We start from the raw sequence: 26,779 nt of genomic DNA on the forward strand, positions 1-26,779 counted from the left end.
TAGTCTATGAAATATCCCTTTACCCTCATTAGCTTCAGCATGGTAAATTCTCTAATAACAGTGCTTAGACTGAGCAAGAGAAAGATGCTAAACCACCTCAGGGCTGATCAGTGAATGTTTTTACCTTTGCTGCATATCAGATATCTCATAGTGCTGCACGACTGTTTTATTATGCTAATTTATGACAAGTGTGTTTTTTAAAAAGATTAAGGAATTATTCCAACATGCTGCTTATTTTCAAAGTTTAATGTCTAGGTACCAGCACTTGATAGAAATTTTAACATCTTCCTGGACTTTGAGACAGTTGGATCTACTTTTGTTTAAAGATTACATAGGAGAATGTTTTTTGCTGAAAGAATCAAGTAATGATGACTAAGCTGATGCCTGAGGTTAGTATGACTTTCAGCTGAACTTGTTCTGATTGGTAGGATGAATTTTTTTTTCTATTTTTGTAAAACCATACCCAAGAAATTTTAAGCCTTTTCACTTAAAGCAAAAGCTGTTAAGCATTCAGCTCTAATTCCCTTGAGCAGCAAGGAGCTTCTCCCAAACTTCACCATCTGGATACTGGTGTTTCTTTACAGACTCCTCCTTCATTTCTGTTGAATAACCAGCATCCTATCAAAGACAAAAAATGGAATCATGTTAATAACCACCTAGAACAAAAGTCAGTTATTTTACTTATTTCTGCTGTTCCTAGAAATGCTTTTAAATCTAAGTCAGAGGCAACTGAATTAATGTTTTAAAAATAAGTTTGCAGGTTGTTTGAAATGGGGGAGAGGGACGTCCTTTATTGGCTGCTTCTCAGGATTAGTGAACTATTCACACCCTTTGATAGTTCAACCTCTGTTGGTGAAAATGAGCCCCGATCTCTTGAATAGACGGATAAATGGCGCAGACAACACAACTGCAGTCAAAACCTTTCACTAACTTGCTAGATGGTGCCGGGGTTTTTTTTTAGTTTTGTTTTGTTTGGGGCAGGAAGGACCCAAGGAGTGCATGTTTTCAGGTCCAGCTGGTGAGGAAAGGCTGGCGTGAGAGAAGCCTTGTCGGGGGCATCCTGACCTTCAGGTCTGGGGAATTTGACTAAAGAGCGATATGTTTCTAGATATTGAAAACAGACTTGAAGGAGACAAAGCTTTGTGCTCTGGGGTCTAGCTCCTGAGAAGAGTAGGGCAGGGCTGGCAGTGCCTCCTCGGGGATGGGGGTGGGGCCTCCCTGGCCAAACTCACCTTAGGAGGCATGTAGGAAGCCTTCTTGATTATCACGGGGTACTTGAAGTGCTCGTGCAGGTGGTCGACGTATTCACACATCCTGGGAGGAAGGAATCGGGTTGGGGTAAAAATGCCTTCAGTTAGATAGTTCATGTGGTGCTGTTAGGGCAAAGGGGCGAGCACCACTAAGAAAGGATGGACTCTGCCAAGGCCTGGCTGATACCATGTATTTCTATGTAAGTCCCTCAGCCTCTGGACTTCAGGTTCTTCTCTGTAAGGTAAAGCAGTATGGGGGATTGGATGAAATGAACTGTGAAGTATCTTTTAACTTAAGGTTTTGGGAACCAAAAGGCATCAATTTAGACTTAGACGTATCTGGGATTTGGGTGCCTCTAGCCAAAAGGTGAACAGATTAAAGTCACCAAATGAGGTCCCTTCCAGCTACACAAATGATTTAGAAGAGCACAGGTTTTAGGATCAGACCAATCTGTTCAAATTTGGTGTCAGCCACTGTCTAGTTTTGTGACTTGGGGCAAGTGACCTAACTCTACTGCCTTACTTCAGCCATTGGTTAATGAACAGCTGAGATGAGCAGGCCATGTGTCCAGTGCTGGGGACACAAAGGAACTGGTAAGAGAGGGCCTTGTGGTTTCAATGGCCGTAGATACCAAGTTGTTGACTATAATATGTACTGTGTATAATCTATAAAGAACAGGCTACAGATGAAGAACCGGCCGCTTGGGAGAGGACAGCGGGCCTTGAAGAATGAATAGGGAAGCGGTGCTCCACACACAGGGTTACAAAGCAGGTGACAGCACACGGCATCTCTGTCTGGTGGCTGTCCCTCCTGCATGGTGGCATTCCCAAACAGTGAGGTCTGCTTTCAGGGGGTGGCATGAGGTTCTCACCCACTCATGGGCGGGCATAGTGCCCAGTGGGTCAGAGCTGACCCTCTTTTGTATTCCTCAAAACTTTGCAGGACCTGTCAAGGTTGGTTGGAGCCCCTCCCTTAGTCCTGCTTTAAGGAACTGAAATGAGGGGGCAAAAGCAGAATAACCTAGGAGTGTTCGTTTTTCTAGTTTAAAATATCTCAGGTTTAAAATACCCAGCTGCAGAAAGAAAGAACCATTACTTTATAGTTGAAGTCCCCGTAGACCCTCACAGGTCCCACTTCTCAATCCTGAACTTGATGTTCACCTTTCCCGTGCATGTCCTCATGCTTTCACTGTATACTCCTAGTGATCTTTCTGCACTATTGCATTTAATTCTTGGAGGAGAGAAAGGCATAATAAAGTTGTATGTCTGCAGGTGACTGGAAGGAGACTGTCCTAATTTAAAGCTCACCTGGCACATGCTGAGAAATAAGACGGAACTAAAAGATGCAGCCAGATCCTGAAGACTCCAGTGTTGGGAAGAAAATGGACAGAAGCAGAGAGTATACATATGAAAGCGGGGCTTTAGAAAATCAGAAACAGGAGCTGTTTCTGGTTTCCATTTGGTTGCAGACTCTCCCCATCCCCCTTATGTACCTAGAAAACAGTAAGTCAGCTACCAGGAAACCACCCTCTAGAAGAAAAAAGACTATTCAGTAGTGGGGCTCAAACTGCCTTTGAGTTATGGGATGTGCCAGTGGCCAGGGGTCTGGCCTGGAGTGAGAGACAGTACTGAAGTTAATGCCACATCACTGACCTGTCTTTGAGGCTTGCAGAGACTGATATGAAGTCAAATATAATCAGGTGCTGCACCAGTTCACAGAGGCCAACTCCACCAGCATGCGGGCACACAGGAACTAAAAGTGAAGACAGATTTCCACTGAGTGCTAAGTAGGGCAGCGAGGGAGAAGTGAAGGAGAACCTGTGGCTTTTCTTGTTGCCTGCAGGTGATTAAATCGTTAATAGTTAGGAATGAAAATCATCAAAGATTCCCTGATTAAGCCTAACTGAGAGTTAGAAAAAAGTCAAAATGGGAAACTCCAGAGGGAACCAGGCAGGGAAATGGTGTTTGGTCCGCGACCCCGCGGTGCCCTTACTGTCAAACTTTTTGGCCATCAGCAGCACTGAGAGGTTCTCATTTACACTCCCCAGCCTGCAGCTGTCGATCTGGAGAAACTGCAGGGCTTTTGCCTGTAGGAGTTGCTTAAATATCACTCTATTGTGGCACTGGAAATAGAATTAAAATACACCAACAGAAGAGTCAGCCTCGGCCTTCAGGATCTGTATACCTGGCACTGCCCCCATTCCAAGTCTCTCATTGGTGGCCTCCTGGAAGCCCGGACTGTATTCATTTTTTGTTCTCACTTGGCATGAGGTGAGCCCTGACAAGCCAGGCAGGGACCTTCTGATCACTTTGTTACAGATTTGCTGGCGGAACCACGTGTGTGTCATGTAAAAGTCACACCACTCACCATCTATCAGTGCATAACCGCCACCTCTAAGTGGGAGATAAAGCATCAGGATGAAATAAGGGGATGGCGATGAGCAGGTGGCACGGGCGACAAAACAGAAGCGTGGCAGAACGGCACTGCTCCTTTTGCTGGGAAAGCCGAGAATCTGTTCCCTCACAGAGCTCTACTCGTGGGCCGCCTGCCGCGGGCTTTGGCAGGCACTTGTGCTTCGTTTATAAGCACAAAAAGGGAACGCAATCATGTTTACCCAGTTTGGAAGCTGGCTTACTTAAAACCACATGGTGCACATTAGGCCCCTGCAGCTTTAAATTGCTGCCTTGTAAATTCTGAGGAGCTACTTTGAAAAAGATAAATGACCTTAGTCATAGGAATTGTAGAAGAACATGCAAACTCGACTATATATATGTCTTACTCCAGACTATGAAGTGGTCTAAGGTGACCCAATTTCTAAGATGAAGAAAATCTCCCAACTCAGAACAACAACACAGGTGATGGAGCCTAGCGTATGCCAGTGTCCCCAGTCGGTGGCCAGTGTGTGCTGACCCTGAGGAGACATCTCTTACCTGTTCTCCGGTGGCAACGCCAATTCCCAGGGGGACCAGTGCCTGTAAAATATAAGGCAACCTGATGTTATTTTCCTAAGTTTTTGAACTGAGACTCCTAATGTTTAAAAATATTTAGAGCTGTTCAGCTATTTAGAGCTGAAGAAGGAAACAGCCCTGCCGTCGAGCCGTGTGAAGTTTAAGGAGCCACAGAAAGTGGTAGAGCGGGTGGGGGAGGTACACTGGGCCATCTCTGTCTGACGCCAGCACGTGTTCCATCCCACAACCAGTACCTCCCTGATTTCTCACCCATCTGGCAGCCTTTGGTTTAAATAGGGCTGCTCATGGAGCTCGCTCTGTCAGAGGATGCAAAAATATAGGGCTCCCAGAAGTTACACTTTCTCCTATGAGTGACCCACCTGGCGCTCTGGCTTATAGATCTGTGCTGTGAACCCAGCTAATGGGAGACTCCCTGAGAGACAGGATATTTCTCACATATTCTTACATATGAAAGGGAGAGAAGCCGGCCCAAATTCAGGTGAGTTTGCCCAGGAAGCGCCCTGGTTAAAGGGCTCTGTGGAAACGGATGGGCAGCCTTCTCATGGGGAGGCCTGAACTTGACATTAGCTAAGCAAACCTTTGCTTGTGAATCAGCCAGAGGAATCTACACTTTGTTTCAATCTGGGTGAGTAAAATATTTGAGTATCAGTCAGATTTCTGTATTTACAAAGTATGGGAATCAGGTCTGTTAACCTTTGGATTGCTGGTAGCCTTTCAACTGGTAGCAATTTAGTTTCTCTAAAATAAATAGAACTGTGAAAGGGAATAAGCCCAGCAATCTTAGGATCTGTGACCACCACTCTAGCAGCAGCAGCAGGTTTTTACCTTGGAAATGGTGGCATGCCCCAGAATGTCATCAGGGGAGGTGGGCTCCTCAATCCACAGGGGCTTGAACTCCGCCAGCTTCGCCATCCACTCCACGGCCTCAGGCACATCCCAGCGCTGGTTGGCATCCATCATCTGAAAGGAGGGAGAGACCCTTCATGGGGAGGTGTGCCCGCTGCTGACCTTGCTGCAGGCTGTGGCTCCCAGGGAGGAAACGCTGTCACTTGGTGCCCCTGACTGCTGGGGCCCAGCACACACCCATAACAAAGGGAGCCCAAGAGCAGCCACCAAGACGAACTCTGGCTCCAGATACTGTCTCAGGAGATGCAAGCTGCTCAGGGAGCCACTGTGAGGTCCAGAAGTGCTTGCTGGCCCTGGAGCTCCAGCCTGATCTACATTTAGAAACCACCCAAATACATTTGTCTTGCAGGGTTCATCATTTGTAGGAACTGTTTTATCACATTCTGAATCATGCACAGTTAATACCGAGTTTGTTCAATAGTCACTTATTGGCTATTACCTACTATGTGTTTGGCACAATAATAAACCCAAACTCTACCATTAATTAGGCATCTACTCCACTAGGCATTTAATGGATTTTGTTCCATTTAATATTTATAATAACTCTATGAGGCAGTTCACATTAACCCATCTTACAGACAAGAAAACATAAGCAGAGAAGTAACTTGCTCAAGGACGATAAGTAAATGGCGAGTTCAAATCCAGGCCTCTCACTCTAAGGCCTGGGCCCTCTGTGTGCAGTGAGACTGCCAGGAAGCCAGGGTGTGCAGAGACAAGAAAGGGCCCCTCCATCCCCGATATCATCACACTTGGAGAAGCCAGACACAGAGATGGAATTCTTTAGTAGAATGTGCTGAGTGGCAAGAGGTCCCTTGTGGGACTCTGTGGGAACCAGAGGATAGTGCGCCCAGAATCTATTCCTGTCATAAATTATTTAGATGAGCATGACCTCACAAGACAAAAGTAACATTAATTCATGTATAAATAGTGGGACTTTTGATCTTAGGTCCAGGACTCAAACTTCTATTTTAATATATGAAACATGCCTCCAAAAAAGATATAAAAACATCTTATTGTGACTATTTTATGAAAATATTTTATACATAGGAAGAAATGTTTTATAAAAATAGGTAGGAATGACTGATATTTAACATTTATCTTGGCAAAAGTTCCAGCATTTATTGAGCAATGGCTCCCTGAGACCCACCTACCTGAAGGCGGGTTGACGGATTTAAGAAGGGGGGGGGGGGGTTGAATGGTTGACACACCTGGGGCGCCAATGGGAGACCTGTTTGCTCAGGCGCATCTGTCCTAGCACAAAGGAACAATCCCTAAACCTGATCTTACTTAGTTCCGCAGAATAAAAAACTATCAATCAGCCCCCTCAGTTTTTTGTTTTTTTAAACAATTTGCCTACTCCAAGAGCTCAAAGCTGTACTTCTGACATACGGTGTTAAAGTTCCCAATGTTCTTTAATCCTTGCTTGAAACAAGTTGTATTTTGGCCCTGGACAAGGCTTCTCACATACAGCTGCTTACTTCTCAGTGGCAGGGAGGTTACTTACCAGCGTCTTCTCAGGGCCGATCATGTTTCTGATGAGTCGGCATCTACGGATGTCATCCTGGAGATCAGCACCAACTTTTACCTTAAACCTATAAAATAAGTTTGGTCTCATAATTTAGATCTGTCCCCTGACTTGGCAAAGACACGTGGCTTTTCTGCAGAAGTAACTGTTTCTGTCAATAATTCACAGGTCACATTTTCTAGTAAACTCTTGCCCTTTCCCAATCAATCTTCAGACAAGCCACTCAAAAATAACCCTGTAAGTGTATCTTTTTACTCAGTATCGGGGCAGTAACTCTAAATTACCTGCTGTCCTGAAGTCCAGCAATGGACAGAGCAGCTAGATCTTTAATAACATTAACTGAGTTTTTTGCTGTGCCATGAAGAGTTAAGAACGGAAAAGGCATAGTCAGACTTGGCGGGTGAGCTGGCATCCTCTGCCTCACTCACCAGCCTCTCTGTCCTACACACGGACATCAGGCTGCCGCTTTGGAGCCAAGATGGCCCAAGGTCCTCCTCTCCACAACGCCCAACCGCTGTGCTAACAAAAAAGCCCCTCTCACAGCCTGTGCTGATCTCTCCCCTGTGCTCAACACCAAACACACTAAGATGACCTTTCTATCCTGGGTGGAAGCCTTAGCTTCTGGATGCTGGGCTTCCCATGCTCAGGGGCCTAGGAATCTCTCCTCGGCCTTCTCTGACTCCTAGCGGTGTCTGCTCCAGCCTTTCCTGGGCACATGGAGGGAGGGAAGGTGCCAGCACTCACTGAGCACCTGCTACCAATCCTGGCTGTGCTGGTCCTTTTCAGAGACAGCAACCTTGAAAACCATGAGATATTATGATTCCCATTTTATAGAGAGAAAATGAGGTTCAGAGAGGTTGAACAATTTGCCCATGGTCACACAGCAGGCAGGCACTGCAGGAGATGAAAGGAAAAGGCATGATGTTGATTCCAAATCCACCACATCCCAAGCCTCTCCACTGCTTCATGCTGCCTCCATCAAGTTCTCAGTCCCCAACCCTTTACTTAGCTGAGGATTCAACCATAACTCAGTGCCTCTCACAGTTCAGTGGGTATGCAGATCACCCAGGGATCTTGTTAGAATGCAGATTCTGATGCAGCAGGTCTGGGGTGAGGCCCAAGATTCTGCACTTGTTTTTTAAAGTTGATGGGAGATCTTGTTTTTGGTCCTTACTTATTAAGCAACCTATACAAATGGTTTTCTAAATCTACCGCGAGCAGCAGGGCACGCTAGTGCTGCTGCTCCACAGACCACACCTGGAGCGACAGGAGGCGGGTGGCCAGACTGTCGCGCAGAGAGCCTGGTGACGGCTCACAGGCACAATGTCCACCTTGAGCCGCATGGATGGGCTCAGTGACCAGATCAAAAGGTGATGGTCCCTGTGTCCTGCACAGCTTCGGGATTCGGGGCCACTGCCCATCGTAGTTTACCCCAAGGAAACCCCAGGATGCCCAGGGGTCCATAACCATGAGGGAGAAGGAGAAGAGAAGGCAGAGGCTTGGTCTGGAGAGGAGGTGGCCTGGGGAAGAGGGGGGCCAGACTCTTGGGAGAAGAACTCCGAAGATAATTATTGCGACCAGTGGCTGGAAGTTATAGGGAAGCAAAGGGTCTGCTACATTGAAGCTCTTCCAACACTCAGAGCCTTCCAACAACGCACAAGCTCGCTGCCTCTGGAGGTTTTCACATAGAAGCTGAATCAACGCTTGTTACTATAGTAAAGAGTAGATTTCTAGATCGGGGCTGGAAATCAATTATCTTTTTCAACTCTGATGTTCCACGATTCTAACTAGACTCATAGCTCGTCTTTGGAGAAAGAGCTTCAGCTGAAATTTCCCTGGTGTGTCCTTACACACCAGACTGCCCCGGGCGAATCCTGGCCTCCTTGGTACTTTTGGATCCTGGCTCCTCTCCACCGACCAGCCTCTCTCGCTAACTGGAGAGTCAAGTTCACCCAAATAAGTTACCTGGTCCAGCCGTCCTCCAGCGCCTTGCTGCAGAGCTGTGGGGAGAGGAGCAGAGCCATCACCACACACACACTCCTAGATCTAAGCAGCACCTTGGCCATCTCTGATTTGGCTTCACAAATGCTATGGCTGTACCATGAACCAGAAGAACCACCATGTGTTGAAATTCAGAGCAGAAACAGCTTAGCCAACAGAGCATGACCGCTTGGTGACTTTCTTTCCTCATCTCTATGGGAACCATTTCATTAATGGTCACAACATTCCTGGTTGGGGAATGGAGCATTTCTGTCCCTCTTTTTAAAGCCAGGATGTTCTGTGGTATCCACAGGAAGAGTGGATAAAAGAGTAACGAACAGAAGCTAGTCTCCCCTCTCTCTCGCTCTCAGCGGCAGGTGAGCACAGGGTGATGGGAAAGGGCAGTAAAGCAGGCAGGCGCTGACCACCCACCAGGTGCCACCATGTGCTGCGAGCATCACACCACGGCAGCATTCATCGGAATCCTCAACCCCCTCCACCCCGGACAGCTATTATTTCCCCACTTCGCAGTGAGGAAACAGGCAGAGCACGGTTAGGGCTCACATTGCACCATGTTATGCTGCTGCCTCTGCCCGGGAATCAGCTTCCCCCTCCAGGGCCGAGGTGGGGCTCACCAGCTCACGGGCCCAGCGTCCACAACGGAAACGGCTTTCCTTTTGCTCACATCCAAGGACCTCCAGGGCAAGGCCTGGGATCCTTAACGATTCAGAAAGGCTAAGAGGAAAACATGATGTCCCTCCAGAAAGCCTGTCTAGAAAACCAGGTTCAAGCGCCCACCTGCTTCAGCATGGTGTCCGAGTAGCCCAGCCAGGCGCACGACGTGGTGTAGGCGGGGTAGCCGTGCGCCAGCATTTGTTCTTCTGTGGAAACACAACGCTCGTCAACATTTTGTGTTTGCGGGACCTTCAGCTTTAGACTTGCCCGTGGCTAAGGCGCTGCCCATGGAGAATCCAGCTGTTCTCCTGCCCGCCCTGCACAGGCACCTGGAGGCGGTGCGGATCCCAAGGATGTCACACCCAGGTCCCGGGATACCCTCTGGGACGCCCTGCTGGCCAAGGCCTTGCCCGTGGCGTGTGGTGTAACCCTAAAAACAGCCTTGCTCCCAGCAGTGGCCGAAGTGAACTCTGACCTAAGAGGTCACACCAGGAGGCCGCTGCATCTAGACTCAACCGTCTGTCCGTGGGCCTGCTGCAGGGGGATGATGCGAACCCCTGGACACTCAAGGACGGGGACACTCAAAAGTGCACAATGATAGCAAAAATAATGAAGAGAATTTCCTCACAACCCACCTCGCTCTTTTTTCCCAACTTGACCTTTCTGCAGGATTTCTGGAAAAAATAAAAAGCATCATCACTCTTTTAGACAACAAAGCACTCGGCCCTGTTGCTTCCATATAAGAATGGACCAGAAAGCTCCCAGCTCCTGGGGATGACTCACCATAGGCTTCCTCCTCTGTCAGGACGTCAGTGATGTACCTAAAATCTAGGCAGGATACCAGCTTCCTGGGGTCCTGGCAGCAAGAGAGCAGGTAGGAAAGGCCCACATCAATTCACAAGTGGATTATGTTTCTAAGAATCTGCTGGACATGGGCTTATTCTGACCGGGAAAGGACCTTTGGGTCCCCTTCTCCTCCCTCCCCGAAGTCGGGGCTTTGGCCTCACTGGGGAGGCCCACATTCTAGGCTGGGTCTCTGGCGAGACCTCCCCACCCCAATCTAGGTCAGTCAGTTTGGAAGCAGGTTGTACTGTGACCAATAGTACTCCGCTGTAACCCTTAAATATCATAAAAGCTCTCAATGCCGAGATTCTGCTTCTTTTAAGACCACTGGCATTGAAACGGAACAGGATCCAAAAGAATGAAAAGTCCACAGGTGGGATTTCAGGCACCTTCCTAGTGGCCCCAAATCATTCAGTTCTGGGGGCCACCTCCAACACCCCTCTCAGAGGCCAACCTTGAGCCTGCAGGTGGCTCAAGAGGTCCACGTCCTTCCCCTTCAGATGGCGCCCCCATGCCACCCGCAACCATGTCAGAGAGATGATGTTACAGCCTCTCATTTTCACTTTCCTCCAGAGAAGAGACAACGTCTGCCGGCCCAACAGTCTTCAAGGCCATGGTTCTTTGTTTTTTCTTTTTTTTTTTTTTAGTAAATTTATTTATTTATTTTATTTTTGGCTGCGTTGGGTCTTCATTGCTGCACACGGGCTTTCTCTACCTGCGGCGAGTGGGGGCTACTCTTCGTTGCGGTGCGCAGGCTTCTCATTGCGGTGGTTTCTCTTGTTGCAGAGCACAGGCTCTAGGGCACACGGGCTCAGTAGTTGTGGCTCGTGGGCTCCAGAGTGCAGGCTCAGTAGTTGTGGCACACAGGCTTAGTTACTCTGAGGCATGTGGGATCTTCCTGGACTAGGGCTTGAACCCGTGTCCCCTGTACTGGCATGCGGATTCTTAACCATTGCACCACCAGGGAAGTCCCAGGACCTTCGTTTGTTAACCACCAGATTTTCAGCAACCATCTAAGGCATTACCCCAAGCAAGATGATGCTCAGAGAGGTTAAGCAGCATGCTCAAGGTCACACAGCCAGGAAGTGGTGGAGTCCAGATTCAAAGCCAGGTCTGCCTGGGTCTGAAGTTCACTCCCCTTAACCTGCCCAGAGTTTTTTCCTCCTTGAGAGCCAGGTGCTCATCCCTGATATCAACAGGTCAGGGAGAAAGGAAACGGCAGGGGCACAGCTTTAGAATTCACTGTGGGCTCCTTGCTCAAGAGTCTGATCTGCCATTTGCTCTTGGAGTCAAAGTGACCAGATAATATTTCAATAATAACATCTTGCTCGTCAGAGTTTGTAAAGCACTTTTCTCAATTGGTCTTTAAACCAATTCTATGGAATTTCTAGAGAAGTTATGATTATCCCCTTTTCACAGTTAGGAAGCGGAAACTCAAGAATTTGTGTTACATGTGGAAACAAGTGCCACAGTGGGGGAGGTGGGACCATCGGACCTCCCTGCCTGTGTGAGCACAGCTCTTTGTTACTTCAAATACCAGAAAAAGAATATTAGACTTGGGACTTCCCTGGTGGTCCAGTGGTATAGAATCCATCCTGCAATGCAGGGGACGTGGGTTTAATCCCTAGTTGGGGAACTAAGATCCCACATGCTGCGGGGCAACTAAGCCTGTGTGCCACAACTACTGAGCCCACGCGCTCTGGAGCCCATGAGCCACAACTAGAGAGAAGCCCGCACGCCACAACTGGAGAGAGAAAAGACCCACACGCCACAACTGGAGAGAGAAAAAACCCACAGGTCACAACTAGAGAGAAGCCCACATGCCGCAATGAAGAGCCTGCGCGCGGCAAAGAAAGATCCCGTGTGCCACAACTAAAGACCCGACGCAGCCAAAAAAAAAAAAAAGAATATTAGACTTTACTGGGTTTTGTTTGATCAGCACTATAGTGATTGATCCAGAGGCAGTGCTGAATGTATTTACTGATTATCAAAAGGCAAGTAATCCATGAAATCCATTTCATTTACAGAAACAATGAGAATATTAAAGAATTTACTTACCATGTCAACAAGTAACTTCCACAGAGGCTTGAAGAAAAGAAGAGATTTGTAAAATGTGTGAAGTACCCAAAACGTGTTAAGTACCCACTTGTTTTCTGACAGTAAATGCACTAGTGGCGAATTCCCACTATCAGACTAACACCTGCCTCCCAGCCCCTCGCCTCTGCTACCCCTTCTTGCTCAGCCCTTTCTAACCTACTCCAACAACAACCTGACTGTGGCCAGTACCTCTCAGCGGAGACGAATAATCGAACAATTCTCCATATGTCACTTGGGAGCCTGCTGTGCGTTTGCCTTTGCTCATAGAGGAAGTGTCTGTGCTGCAGGGTCACAGAGGTGCTGCCTGGAGGATTACCTTTCCCTCCTGCTTGGCCCACAGGTCCCACACGGCATTGAGAACGGCCGACGTGGCCAGATGCACCACACCCTTCTCGGGACCGATCTGGTTAGGAAGCAAAACACACCAGCACTTCTTAGAAAAGAAAAAGATATTTAGGTCTTCTAGCCAGGGACATGTTTCATGAATTAAAAGGCAGCGATGGAAACTCACTTAGAGGATAAGCTCTTTTTCAATAGTTTCTAACCTATAGAAGATTTGCAAGAATAGTACAAAGAACTCCTATATATTTCTCTGTCTCTCTCTTTGTATATACATATATACACATATACACATATGTACAGAAAAATAAAATATATTATATAAACTTATTTTACTGAGTCATTTGAGAGTAAGTTGCAAATATCATGCCCCTTTAACCCTAAATACTTCAGAATGTAGCTCCTAAAAACAAGGACATTCTCTTACATGACCATAGAACAAGGATCAAATTCAGGGAATATAACATTGATAGAATACTATTACCTACAAAGACAGTCTATAATCAAATTTCACCAACTGTCCCAATAATGTACTTTCTTGTATTCACATATTAGATTTAGCTGACATTTCACTTTAGTCTCTCTTTATCTGGAGCAAATTTTCTTCTTTTTAAAAATGATATCAATATTCTCAAAGAGTACAGGCCAGTTGACTTACACAATGTTCCTCCACCTGGGTTGGTCTGCAGCCCCATCATGATTAGATTGCAACGTTGCCACCACATTTTTTTGTTAGGGCTATTATCTTTTAGCACTTGGGTAAGGCGTATCCTTTAGGCTTCCCCACTGTGTGGTTACCATTTCCCTTTCTAAGTAAGGAGATTAATATTGCCCCCAAGTTTTACCATCCATTGGTGATTCTTGCCTCAGTCAATTACAGGTATGGTTGTAATATGGTGGTTTTCTAATGTTACCATTCCTGTTATATTAGTGTGTATTCGATTGTAATGACAAAGTTTCCCTTGTTGGTTGGTTGTTTGCTATCTGAACAGACTCATGGAGTCTTAGGTTATTCAGTGACTTGTACACATCACCACCACATTTCTCTTGATGCTTGAATTGTCCCAGATTCGACCAGTGGGAACTCCTTCGAGGGGATGCTTTAAAAGCAAGTTTCACTTGGTTGGCAGAAGTTAAGAATGAAATTCGAGGCAATGTGGACAATAAGCCTTTCTCTGTGCATGGACAGGAGACTGAGCACTTAGGAAAAGACAGAGCTGATGTCAGGAGACATCGGCAAGGTCTCTGCTGCTAGACTGACCTTACTGTGATAAAATCCTCTCTCTAGAACCTCATTTTCTTCATGCTTTGAACTTAGGGTTCAAATATAGCCCTATACACATAAAGGTGCTCTGGTCTTTCTCTTCTTAACCTTTGTTCTTCTCTTACGTTTGTCCTTAATAAGTGCCTCCCACAACTTCAATTCTACTCACATTATGTCTCTCTTAAAATGGTTGCCCATGGGCTTCCCTGGTGGTGCAATGGTTGAGAGTCCGCCTGCCGATGCAAGGGACGCGGGTTCGTGCCCCGGTCCGGGAGGATCCCACATGCCGCGGAGTGGCTGGACCTGTGAGCCATGGCCGCTGAGCCTGCGCGTCCGGAGCTCCACAACGGGAGAGGCCACAACAGTGAGAGGCCCGCGTACCACAAAAAAAAAAAAAAAAAAAAAAATGTTGCCCATTCAGCACTTTATCCTCTAGAGAGTCTAGACCACTTCTCCCCATCCAGGGAGCAGAGATGAGGTCCATAAGGGCAGAGATAGCTCTCAGGATCCAAATATGTCCAGATTCAAGTCTTACAGAAAGGAACAGATTACCTCAAAATACTGATTGTCCAAATGGTTCAAGCCCTAATTTATCTGAATAAAATGTTTTACCTTAAAATTGTAAACCTGTCTCTATTTTCACAAATGCTGCAATCAAAGGACATGAGACCTGAGTTATTTATAGAAGTGTTTTACAAAACAGGTGCCTTACCCATCTGAGCTGGCTGTCGCTCGTGAGCTGTCTGTAGAAGCCTCTGAAATCACCAACAATGTCCCCGAGGTCCTTGTTAAGCAGGTGGGGGGCCAGGGCATTCACAGCACAGACAACTATTAAAGGAGATTTAATTCTTGTTTAGTTTTGGTGTAAATAAATTAAGACACGCAAGCACCACAAACAATCTAATGTGGGCATTAATGAAAATAATTTTAAATACAAAAGGTACATGCCTTTAAAAATTGCCCCAAATATGTCTTCTATGGTTGTCATAACTAATAGCACACGATAGAATGACTGTTAATCTATATACTGAGCTTAATTTCTGAAAAGAGCAAACCCATTTTGATTGACAGAGCCATAGATCTGAAAGTTTAAATCACGTTCCCAAATCATTTTCCTGTTCACTTTGTAAAGTGTCCATATGTCAGCTTCAAAACCAAACCTTGCTAATTCATTGTTCCTAAGGAATAAGACTCTGACTTACAGAATTTTTTTAAAAAATGCCTTTTGATCATTGTCAAGTATAGAAAGTATCTTGAATTCACAGCATAACTCTATTAAAAATGAAATGAATTTGCAAATGGCTTAATACTTACATGTAAAATGTTAAACTACATGAAAACACTTTTCATAAACATTAAATTTCTTACCATTGACTTGTGATAGACTACATTTTTCATAACTAATTTCAAAGTTAATCTGCATTTGGGTCAGCATTACCATCAATTACTTATTTTTGGTGTTCTACTTAAAAAAGACTTTATTGTGTTATTTCAGATGAACAAGTAAAGTAACAAACTGTATGGGAAAGATCCTTCTATCCTTTGCTCAGTCTATAAAACACTCAGTCTATGTGTAAAAGGCCAAAATAATCAAACCAAGTCATCAACTTAGCCCTAAAGCAATGAATTTATTATAAAAAATTTTGATCGACTTTTGTTTGGTATAGCCACTGCTTCAATATTAAAATTCTCACATCATTTCACAGGATAGTTGTAGAGGCACAGTTTTACTATCAGTCAGATCTTAGGAGAAAGATGTTTTGAAAGTATTTAAAACATGTTCTTAGGATCTGCTTGGTCTCTGTGACGCAGCCCTCAGATGATTCGCACTGGCTCTCACATACAGCATTTAGGGCTGATCCACACTTTCTGTGTTCTCTAGGGCTTTTGTTAATGGAATGCAGACTGATTCCAGTTCAGGTGCTCAGTCCCTAGAACTGTGAGAAGACAGAGTGCTCCTCAGTCCTTGATGGTTGGTGCTCTTGGATTAAAGACATCTGAAGAGTAAGTCAGCGACTCTCGTATCATTATCTGCATTAAACCTCTGTTCTACTGAGATGGTTGCTGAAAACCATGGACTGTTCACATCACAAAGCAAACACATTTAACAAATGTTAAGGATGGGCTCATCTTTCACAGCTCTAAGAGAAGCGCAAGCAACACTAATACATTCATCTAGAGGATGTGGATTCCCCTTGCTCAAACTGAGGCCACTGCAGGAAGTTTACTAAAATTTGGTGCCTTCCACAGAAATTCGGGCGGTGGTGGTCTGACTCCAGTGTGGAGAACAGTCTGCTTCAGGTGTGCACATCTGAAGCAATGGGTGGGAAATCTGTCTGGAAACACTCGGCCTTGAAGGCAGCTCCGTGCTGACTGAGGCCAGGGTTCTCTCCTGTGACTACATCTGTCCAGGACTCACTTCCTGGGACCTCCTGCCCGGGAGGGACAAGTCAGTAAAGGCTATGGAGGACCGTGGGTCTGAGCTCTCATGCTGGCAAGAACGCTTGTGGCCATCTTTTCTCTTTAAAAATTATGCTTTTTTCACCTCTTTTTCTTTTCCTATTAAAAGAAACTATATTGGTCTCATTTATACATAAAAAATCAACCATAACTTCCCCGCTCTCTCACATATAGGCGCTTTCTTCACAGTAATGAGGAAAGCATTGTTTTCTTTCTGTTTTCTTGGATCATAAAAGATGATTAGGTAAGTAGGCTGATAAAGGCTGCAGAAGAACCGTGATGAGCTAATGGAATTTTTTTCAACTTTAATTTGAACACCACGTAACACGTTCAGTGAGACGGCAGTGGCAGTGAAAAATGCAACAAGGTTAAAATTAAAATGGGTTCCGTCATGCTGTGGTCTGAAACAGGCGGAAGCCACCTCCATCACCACAAAAGAGCCATTTGTTCCAGGCACAGAGAGATGGAAATTGATTTCTCCTGCTCGAGGCATCCATTGGGACAGTGTGGGGGAGGGGAGGGGTCAGGGAGGTCCCCACACAGTGAACTCAGCAACACATCTGTCCCAGGGACCACGCGACAGTGCAGCGTCCCTCCACTGCGGGCCCAGTTCCAGGTCCTGGCTGTTAACAGAGAGTGGTTCTCATGGCTTGTCCCAGAACACATCTTGTAAGCCTGCTGAGTTTTGTACAAACTTTGGGGGCTGCCCTGTATGGCTGGAGAAAGCAGCTTCATAAAGTGCTCAACTTACACCAGTGAATTTAAGTTGCAGGAGAAGCTGATACACAGCTCAGCAACCTGTGGGGGTCAGCGGTCACTGCCTGGGAGAAAACATCAACAGTGAATGGTTGACTTAGGGGGAGGGGGTCAGGGAATCATTGCCGAGGTGCCTCCTTCTGCCCAGCCAATTCCTAGTTACCCCTCAAGGCTCATCTCAAAACCTCACCATTGCTCTGAAGCCGTCCTGACCCTCCTGGACAATGAACTAAACTTCTTTCCGTGTAGCTTGTACTCAAAAAAAAAAAAAATAGTCCTTCTCGCACTGCACTATTGATTCTTTTATGTCTGTCTCCCTGAGAAGTTCGTGATTTCCTTCTCCTTGTACGTGGGACTCTGTCCCCTTTCTCTCTCTTTGTTTGTAAAGTCATTTCTGCAGTGCCTGGCAGAGCGCCTAGCACACAGGAGGTGTCTGCGGAAGGCCCAGCTGACGGATGACTGGACGGCAGCCCTGGGAGGAGCTGGAAGAGCCTGATGGCATCCACATAACGCTCAAGAAAGGTTCCCTTGTCCTACACACACACACACACACACACACACACACACACACACACACACACACACACACATACATATACACACACACATACATATACACACACACACACACCTTTTATCTGCTCGATGATACTAAAATCGTTCGGTGGGTCAAGAGTTTTCTTCTACAACTAGGCAAGGGCTGACAGTACAAATATCCATGAGGGAGGTATCGCATCACCACCAAAGTTAGAGAATCTATTTCCTCCCTTCCTGGACCCTCATCCTTCAACCTATCATAATTCGGCTTCAGCTCCTAATGAGCCATTGAAATTGATCTGTCAGAGGTCTTCTTTTTGTACATATTGAATTTTGTACACTGTGCGTGCATTAAAAAAAACAATTATGCATTTAAAAAAAAACAAGCAAATAATTTGTATGTAAATATTCCGGAGAGAAAGCACTTCGGGCAGTCAGGACTAACCGAGCAGCTGTCTGGGCCTCAGTTTCCTTATCTCCAAAAATGTGGACTCTCAAGACTGCTGAGCCCTCGTCCAGCTCTGAGAAAAGACAGGCTTACTCACGGCTCAATGTGCATTCTTCACTATCTGCTCTTCCAGATGAGAGTTCTGAAACTGGGCAGGACCTACAGCCTTTTCTGCCCAGAAGAGCAGTGAACTTGAAACCAACTCAGTGTGGAATATTCAGAAAAGCAAGTAGGCTCTCTGCACACAACAATAAGCCTTGTTCTGTGAATGCATGCCTGCCTACGTCATGTCCCTCACTCACTCACACAGTTCAGGTCCTCAAAGCTCTGCACAGAAATCGGCTGAGATTCAAGGATTCACCTGTAGTCTATGGATGACTACAAGGAGAGAAGCCAAAATCTATTTAAAAATTTATCCCAATGAAATAAACCATTAAACATTGTTTTTACTCACTTCAAGCAGTGTAAATATGGAGGAAAATAAGGTCAGAATTGGAATGTAAATGAAACTTAAGCATTCTGGAACCTCAAGGGATGTTCAACTCACCAACTTCAGTGCCTTTCCCCAGAGTGAAGGTGATTCCGTAGCCCTTGAGTCCATCTTCCGCATCCGTCTCCAAGACAACATAGGCAGCTGAGTAATCAGGGTCTGTGTGCTGGAGGGGAAATGATCCCCCCAAATCCGCAAACGTGAGAAATCCCCAAATAAACCCGGGAATGACGCCACGTAAGAACAGAAAACACCAAAAAGAGTTCCCATCAGAGGGAACTGTTCATGTTCCCCAAAGGAAACACAGGAGCTCTGAATGGACAAAAGGAATGTCCTCCTGAAGGATGGCAGTTGGACTTGAGGTGACAGTGAAGATCCAGGAATGAGATCTGGGAGTCTTCGGCATAAAAGTGGTCACTGAAGCCATGAACACAGAGGGGGTCTTAATGGGAGTGTGTGATGAGACAGGAAAGGCATTGAGGCCTGAGCCTTGAGAAGGAAGAAGGGGGTCAGTATAGGACGGAGCAGCCAGAGAGGCAAGTGGTCAGCGAGGGAGGGATGGGCAGCAGACAGCAAGAAATGTAGACCAGGGTGAAGGACACTGGAAGCAGAAATAGAAAGGGCAGTTCCAAGAGAAGGAAGGAGACACAGGTCGACTTCAGGTTAAGGAGGAAGTAGATGAACGGATGGAGGCAACAGGCATGGACCAGTAATCTAGGGTTCGGTGGGGAAGGGACAGAAAGGGGGTGGAGAGGCCAAGTAAAGACTATTCCAAAGTGGGAAGCCCTGTCCATGTGGGATGGAGGGGGGCCACTAGAAAAGGAGAGACTTAAAATGAAAAGGGAACAGGCCCTGGCAGTCAGAAAAGGTGGGCATGGGGACACAGGCATAAATCAGTTCTGGAGAAGGACATGCCTTACAGAATAAAGGGAAAGATGAGAGGGATGGCTGGAGGCTGATGTGCAGAGATGGGGCCAAGGGCGCATTAGTCTTCAGTCTTTGTGGCGACACAGTGGCACAGGACTGGGTGGCAGAGGCGGGAGAGAGTGGTCTGGACAGTAGCTCCAGGAAGCTCAGCAGACAACGGGGAATGGAGAGGAAAAGTATGGCTGGGACAAGACATGGAAGCAACCTAAGTGTCCATTGACAGATGAATGGATAAAGAAGATGTGGTACATATATACAATGGAATATTACTCGGCTGTAAAAAAAAGAATGAAGTAATGTCATTTGCAGCAACATGGACGGACCTAGAGATTATCACACTAAGTGAAGTCAGTCAGACAGAGAAAGACAAATACCATATGATATCACTTATATGTGGAATCTAAAATATGACACACAAATGGACTTTACAAAACAGAAACAGAGTCACAGACATAGACAACAAACTTATGCTTACCAAAGGAGAAGGCAGGTAAGGATAAATTAGGAGTTTAGAATTAACATATACAAACTACTATATATAAAATAGATAAACAAGAAGTATTTACTGTATAGCAGAAGGAACTACATTCAATATCTAATATAAACTATAATGGAAAAGAAAAAAAAAAGTCGGGCTGGTAAGTGGCAGGCTCAGCTAGAGCTGGGCTCTCTGGAATCGTAGTTAGCTCCTGCATAAGTGCTGGTAAGAGCACTGCAGGCCCGAGGGCTCCACGTTTCTTAAAAGGCTGGTAAGAAATCGTAACTGGAACCCACTGCTTGAACAAATATGGGGAACAGTTTCAGGGCTCCTTCATGAAAATACCCTACTTGTGATCAGGAAGACTCGCTCTGCTGCTAAGTGCTAAGGGAGCTGAACTGCTGAGTGCTGCGTGCAGTGAGGGTGCGGGGAGCAATCCTCAGTCATGGCAGTACTGCTGAGGACTGACAAGCAGACTTGCGATTAAGAAGGCACTTGGGGGGAGTTCCCTGGTGGTCCAGTGGTTAGGACTCTGCGCTTCCACTGCAGGGGGCACGAGTTAGATCTCCTAAGATCCTGCATGCCTCGGGGTGGCCAAATAAATAAGTTAATTAATTAATTAATTAAAAGGAAGGCACTTGGAAATCAGCATACAACACACACCATATCTCTGGGAGATAATACTTCAGTATTTATGAGCTTTGCAATACAGCTGTCAGATAATAATCTCTCCTGACCCAGAGGTCATAAACCACTCAGGCCAGAGACAAATTCCATTTCCTAAGTTATTCCACGGTAAGCCAGCAACCTTAACACTTCACAAATTCAAAGAAGAGAAAAATGGAGGTCAGCACTCTTCTGCTTCAGTTTCTTCATATGTAAACAGTAATTACAGCCACAGTTATTGCCAGCCTTCTCTGTGTCAGGCTCTCTACACACATCTCATTTACATGTATAAAGCAGACACTGTTATACCCATTTTACAGATGAGAAAACCCAGGCCTGGAGAGATTGTGTGGTTTCCCCACAGCTGCTACACCTCAGAGGGGCAGAGGCGATAGCACATGATCAGGTATTTGAATTTTACAAGTCAGTAAAATTTCAAATATTTGTTTGGAGATCCACAAAGGATTGCCCAGTGGGTGTTTTTTGTCATTTACCATAACATCATATAAGAAAGAACAAATAAGGGTTTTTAAAAGCAGGAAGAACCTAATCTAAGAATAAAGGACATTCTTTTAAGTAACTTTAGCACTTTTTAACAAAAGGTCATTTCAGGTACACAAAGAGCATAGGGAATGTAATACACATCAAGGTGTCCTCCACCCAGCTTAAGAGGCAAAACTTTACAGTATGAATGAAAGTCCTTGGGTACCCAATTCCCCTCCCTCCATACAAGTAACAGATAATCATTATCCTAACACGGATGTTTCACACATTCATTACATACCCTGCAACTTTGTTTTTCCAGTGTGCCATGTGTGAGTGGGCCGGGAGGGGCAGTGAGGATCCAGTGGGGACAGGCCTGGAGGAGACCCTGCACAGGACTCATATTTGGGAACCACTGCACTAGAAGGTGGTGGTGGCGTGGGCTGTCCCGCTAACACTCTCAGGGAGCAAAAATGCCCTTCAGTGCTTACTTTACTGCATCTCCAAAGGCTGACATCTACTTAACTCTTTATGTGACACATCCTCTATAATCATGTTTTCAGGTAATTTCATGAGAGCCCCCTCTTACACGACCCAGTTACTGCGAGTTTGTTCGTCTGGTTTTCCAACCAGACTGTGACTCCTTCACTTCGCAGATGGGCCTCTTGGGTTAGGAGCTTTCCCAGGTCACACAGCAAGCTGTGGCGGAAGCAGGATCACCACCTAACACCCTGCCCGGGTCTTCCTGGTCTCCTTCTGGTTGAGAAGCTAGCGCTGTGTTTTAGGGTTTCACTGGTGGGAACCTAACAACATCGTTTTGCAAATACGATTCGCATTTCCAGCAAAATGAGAATTGTAAATGTAAAAACAGGAAATACTAAATGTCAGCAAAGAAAGGAACAGTAAGAAAAGAGAAAAAAACCTAGGAGGGTGGAGAGTCTCTAGATACCTTCATTCCCCTTCCCGACCTCTCCACTTACAAAAGCAACGGTTCCAAGGTTGGGAACCTTCCTGGGGCCTGTGGGGTGCCCCGAGCCTAAACGGCCCAGCGTCAGAGGGGCGGGAGGGCACCGGCGGTCAGGCAGCGCTTACCATAGCGTCCGAGCCGTGGCCCCCGAGCGACGTGGGGAAGCGCACGTCGCGAACCGAGAGCCGAGAGATCCTGCCGCGCACCATGTCGCCCGCACCCCGAGGCTGCCAACTCTGCGGGACACCCTCTGCACCGAGGCGTGTGTGTGTGTGTGTGTGTGTATATGTGTGTGTGTGCGCGCGCGCGCGTGCAGAGCCCGGCGCGGTGGGCGCTGATTGGCCGCGCGGCCACACGGCCGCGCTCGAGAACTCGGCGAACTCGGTGAACTTGGCCCGACTGGAGTGGCCAGCCCAGTTCGGGGTCCCATGACTCCTACGTTTTTCGCGCCAAGTTTCCGCCCGTACTGGGGGAGCTGCACCACAGGCGGACTCGTTCGGGTTCTCCACCCACCTCGCTCCGCGTCGGCAACCCCGCAGGACCCTGCTCCGCCCAGACTAGAAACACGCAAAGTGACCTTACCGGGAGCGGTGCCCGAGAGTGCGTGTCCGGTCAGAGTGAGATCGCCTAGCAGCAGATTCGGGTCAGCTCAGCGCCTGCCCTCAGTCGGAAGGTCAGCCAGGATAGCCTTGGGCTAGAAGATCCTAAGGGTCTTTTAAGTGACCTCAGCCTGTTTACCACCTGATAAAGAGGCGGCTCACGATTTATTACACCCTTGCTGATGCAGAGTGCTTTAAATACATGACCTCTTATCCGCCCAACTCTACAAGTAGGCAGGTCATGTCCATTTTATTGGTGAAGGAATGGGGATTTGGAGAGATTGATTTAAGAGACTTGCCCAAGGCCACAAAGCTAGTTAAGTGGCTGAGAGTTCTAGCTGCAAACCCAGGGCTCTGTCCCCTGGGTTGCAGGGACTCTGGGGTTCAGAGCTATAGGATCCCTCTGACAGCATGGTGAAGGCTATGGACACCGCCCCCTCCAACGTGCACATGTAAGTTTTTATACCATTTTGGGGGGGGCGGGGGTCACTGACCCCTTGCCTTGTAGTACAGCAGGCCACCTTTCAGTTCCTACTTCTGGGGACTGCTTTGAAAATTAAATGTTTGGGAAGCAGTGCTGTATAGATATTCCATTAATATATGTTCCTGTTGGTATGGCAAGGATGTTTTCAGGGATACCCAGGTCACCTCTGCTGCTCAAGGATGCAAACCCCGTTGAATGAATTCCTTTGGCTAAAGACTGAGATGGTTAACTCAAACGCCTACAGAAGCTGCATGGACACCAAGAAGCAAAGGTGTGTGTGGGGGCGGGGCGTGAGGCAAGAGGCAGTCACTGCAGCTAAGGGGCAGCCAGTTAGCTCCAGCTGATTGTGGCCCTGTGGGAATTAGAGCCCGGATTGCTGCATCTTCACATTTTCCAAGGGAAGTCTGAAATTCGGATGTTAATAGGAAATAGCCCTTCTTTTCCCTGTCCTACCCACTTTGCCATTTAGATAGAGATAATTTTACATATGGATCAACATTTATTAACACTTAATTGTGTTACCTATTTGTTCACCCCTATTTTTTGCTTTCTTGATTTTGGGGGTTGGGGGTATGTGGCTGGAATATATGCTCAATTTATTTTTTTCAGAATGGGTCTCTGGCCTGGGTGATATATTCCGAGTACTTTGTGTTCTGAAGATGTCTTTTTCTTTCAGATCTGAAGGATTTTATTGTATAGAATTCTTAGTTCAAATGAATACTTTTTAAAGTAATGTTAAGTCTCATTCTTTAAAGAATACGCTGAGTTTTGGGTTTTTTTCCCACTCTCTGGAAAATGTTTGGATTTTCTCTTTATGGTTTAAAAATATTACTAATATATGTTTAGGATAAACTTAAGTATTAATCTTGCTCTACAACTGATGGATTCTTTCAAGCCAGAAGCAATGTATTGCTCTGGAAAGTTTTCTCTACTGTTCCTTTCATTGGTTCTTCCTCTTCATCTGGAACTTACGTTGGTTTGTTAAGTTCAAATCTGAATCTGTCACCCATGCTTTAACTTAAACAAAAACAAAAAATCCACAATTTTTTTGACTCTTTGTTGAGTTCTGGGCATATCCTTTGGTTTAATATTCCAGCTTACTGACTGGATCAGTTTATCATACAGGGAGAGGCCTGGCTACCCAGCTATTCCAAATGCTGACCACACCCCCCATCCAAATCCCTATAATTAATAGCCCCATTACTTCTAGGAAAAATAAAGTAAAAGGGACAGGATTTATACTCCCATCTTACACAGCTAGAAAACCAGTTAAAATATTTGGAAGAAAGGACTTCAGACACTGGACCACAGGAGAGCAGAACTGTGATCTTGGAGAGAAGAAAAACAAAGCACCCTACAGTTGCACCAGCTTACTGTCTGGAGGCTGGAGGCTACTGGAAAGGGGGGTCCCAAACTGAGCCTAGCAGCGTTACTGACTTGAGAAGACTAATATTAGTGTTTGAGGAGGCCAATGTGGCTGTAATTTTAGAGGCAGAAAACAGAAGGATCTCTTCTAATCTTTGGCTGAGTGTGGATATGCACATGAATTAGAGGAAATTATTCAAATTTGAGGAAAGTCACCAGAAAGGAATAGGCAAAAAAATTATTGGAGGTTGCACAAGGTAGGGAATGGTACCTATTCTTGCCAGCCAGAGTGAGAAGATTTAGTAATACATGGGGCATCAGGTAGAACCCTCAACGGGGTATTGCCTTACTGGCAGAAAAAGTCTCCTAAGACTAAAGATTGTTTTGGATCTAACAGAACTTGAATGCAAAACTTGGAAGGATTCAACTGATTCCAAGTTAAGACTAGACAAAATAATACCTGGAGTTTCCACAGGGCTTAAAATAGTTCCTGTCCCCATGAGCCAGGGTAGAAAGTGTACATGAATCAAAATTCAACATTATTTAAAGGAATGCCCCCCTCCAAATTCTAGCAACCAAAAATTACAATTTATAGTGTCCAGCATCCAATCAAATTTACTAGGCATATATAAAAGCGGGAATATATAGCCCATGAACAAGATAAAGGTCAATAAATAGAAACAGACCCAACAGTCCTAAAATTCAGACAAGGACCTTCAAGATGGAAACTACAAGCATAAAGAGGAGAGGTATGAAAGATACAAAAAAGAAAAAAATGAAAGCTACAATTTCCAAGATTAAAAAAATACACTGTATGGGATTATAAGCAGAAAAGACACTTCAAAAGAAAAGATTAGTGAATATGAAGACAGAGTAAAAGAAAGTATCCATAATGAAGCAAAAAGAAGGACTAAACAGAAAAAGAATAGAAGAGAGCATCACTGACCTGTGAGACAATAGTAAATGGCCCAATAGACACGTAGAGGTCCAGAAGTGAATACAGAAAACAAATTGAAAAATAATGGCCCCAAATTCCCAACTTTGATGAAAACTATAATCCACTGAATCAAGCATCTTAAACTCTAAGTAGAATAACCTTTAAGAAAGTCATGTGAAGGTACATCATAAATAAATTGCTGAAAACCAGGAATAAAAGACTATTTTTAGGGACTTCCCTGGCGGTCCAGTGGTTGAGACTTCGCCTTCCAATGCAGGGGGCGCAGGTTCAATCCTTGGTCAGGGAGCTAAGATCCCACATGCCTCGCAGCCAAAAAACCAAAAACATAAAGCAGAAGCAATACTGTAACAAATTCAATAAAGACTTTAAAAATGGTCATCAAAAAAAAAATCTTTAAAAAAAAAAAAGACTATTTTTAAAACATTCTGAAAAAAAAGACACTCTACATTTAAAGAAATAAAATTGAGGACAACAGAAGACTTTTTGTCAGGAATAATGCAAGTTAGAAGACAGTGAAGAGACATCTATAAAGTACTAAAGGGAAAAAAAAAAAACCCTGTCAACCTAGAATTCTTAACTGAACTAAAACATTTCAAAAAGGAAGTCAAATAAAAACTTTTAAAATGCAGTACTATCAGACCTGTGCAAGAAGAAATATTAAAGGAAGCACTTCATGGAGAAGGAAAATGATATCAGAAGAAATCTGGATCTATGCAAAGGAATATTACCAAGGATAAAGGGAAATATTTAATAATGATAAAGGAGTCAATTTGTCCTGTGACACAATAATCATAAATGTATATGCACCTAATAAGAGTTACACATGAAACAAAAAAGATAGAATTAAAAGGAGAAACAGAAAAATCTACAATTATAGTTGAGGATTTCAACATTCCTCTTTCAGTAATTGATAGGAAAAGCCAACAGAAAAGCAACAAAAATATAGAAGACTGAGCAATACTATCAATTAATTTGACCAAACTGACATTTCTAGAACACTCTAGCTGACAAAAGCAGGATGCATATTATTTTCAAGTACAAACAGAACATACATCAAGGTAGAACATATTCTGGGCCATGAAACAGAGTTTTAATACAGGTATACATTTGAGAGGATTGAAATTATACAAAATATGTTCTCTGGCCAAAACAGAAATAAACTAGAATAAGAGATTTCTGGAAAATCCCCAAATAATTAACAATTAAATAGCAAACATATAAATAAGCCACGAGTCAAAAAAGAACTCAGAAGGGAAATTAGAAAATATTTTGATATGGTAAGAACATATCAAAATATGTGGAATGCAGTTAA

The 26,779-nt window shown here is 45.2% G+C and overlaps 1 protein-coding gene and 1 long non-coding RNA gene across 5 annotated transcripts in view; one reads left to right on the forward strand and one right to left on the reverse strand.

The window, feature by feature from the left end:
- Positions 1-231: 231 nt before the first annotated feature.
- On the reverse strand, positions 232-22,338 carry ENOSF1 (enolase superfamily member 1). 3 transcript variants are annotated; one of them, XM_067699565.1, is made up of 16 exons: positions 22,187-22,338; positions 18,598-18,706; positions 14,562-14,677; positions 12,563-12,649; positions 12,208-12,234; positions 10,090-10,162; positions 9,942-9,980; positions 9,430-9,512; positions 8,617-8,651; positions 6,631-6,718; positions 5,046-5,180; positions 4,182-4,223; positions 3,244-3,373; positions 2,904-3,003; positions 1,233-1,314; positions 232-618 (listed from the first exon to the last, which is right to left on the reverse strand). In XM_067699565.1, exons 1-16 carry the CDS (start codon positions 22,268-22,270, stop codon positions 517-519), a joined length of 1,332 nt encoding a protein of 443 aa, XP_067555666.1. In that variant the 5' UTR covers positions 22,271-22,338; the 3' UTR covers positions 232-516. The 3 variants fall into 3 exon arrangements, 2 of the variants coding, with proteins under 2 accessions (XP_067555666.1, XP_067555665.1); XM_067699564.1 differs by having other exon boundaries at positions 2,904-3,087; XR_010933113.1 differs by lacking the exon at positions 3,244-3,373 and having other exon boundaries at positions 563-618.
- Positions 22,339-22,466: 128 nt separating this feature from the next.
- LOC137203439 (uncharacterized) overlaps positions 22,467-26,779 on the forward strand; it is a 44,692-nt gene continuing 40,379 nt past the window's right edge. For both annotated transcript variants that reach the window (XR_010933115.1, XR_010933116.1), the window contains exons 1-2: positions 22,467-22,734; positions 23,283-23,415. This is a non-coding gene — a long non-coding RNA (uncharacterized lncRNA). The remainder of the gene's footprint in view (positions 22,735-23,282; positions 23,416-26,779) is intronic.

The sequence above is a fragment of the Pseudorca crassidens genome, chromosome 12 (genome assembly GCF_039906515.1).
Source record: "Pseudorca crassidens isolate mPseCra1 chromosome 12, mPseCra1.hap1, whole genome shotgun sequence".
NCBI classification, from domain to species: domain Eukaryota; kingdom Metazoa; phylum Chordata; class Mammalia; order Artiodactyla; family Delphinidae; genus Pseudorca; species Pseudorca crassidens.

Excerpts from the sequence above, each read along its gene's own strand:
- ENOSF1 (XM_067699564.1), bottom strand. The coding sequence starts at position 22,270 with ATGGTGCGCGGCAGGATCTCTCGGCTCTCGGTTCGCGACGTGCGCTTC. Across the intron at positions 9,513-9,941 it reads AGTTGGGAAAAAAGAGCGAG|AAGAACAAATGCTGGCGCAC; the intron begins GTGGGTTGTGAG and ends GTGTTTCCACAG. Across the intron at positions 619-1,232 it reads CTTCCTACATGCCTCCTAAG|GATGCTGGTTATTCAACAGA; the intron begins GTGAGTTTGGCC and ends TGTCTTTGATAG.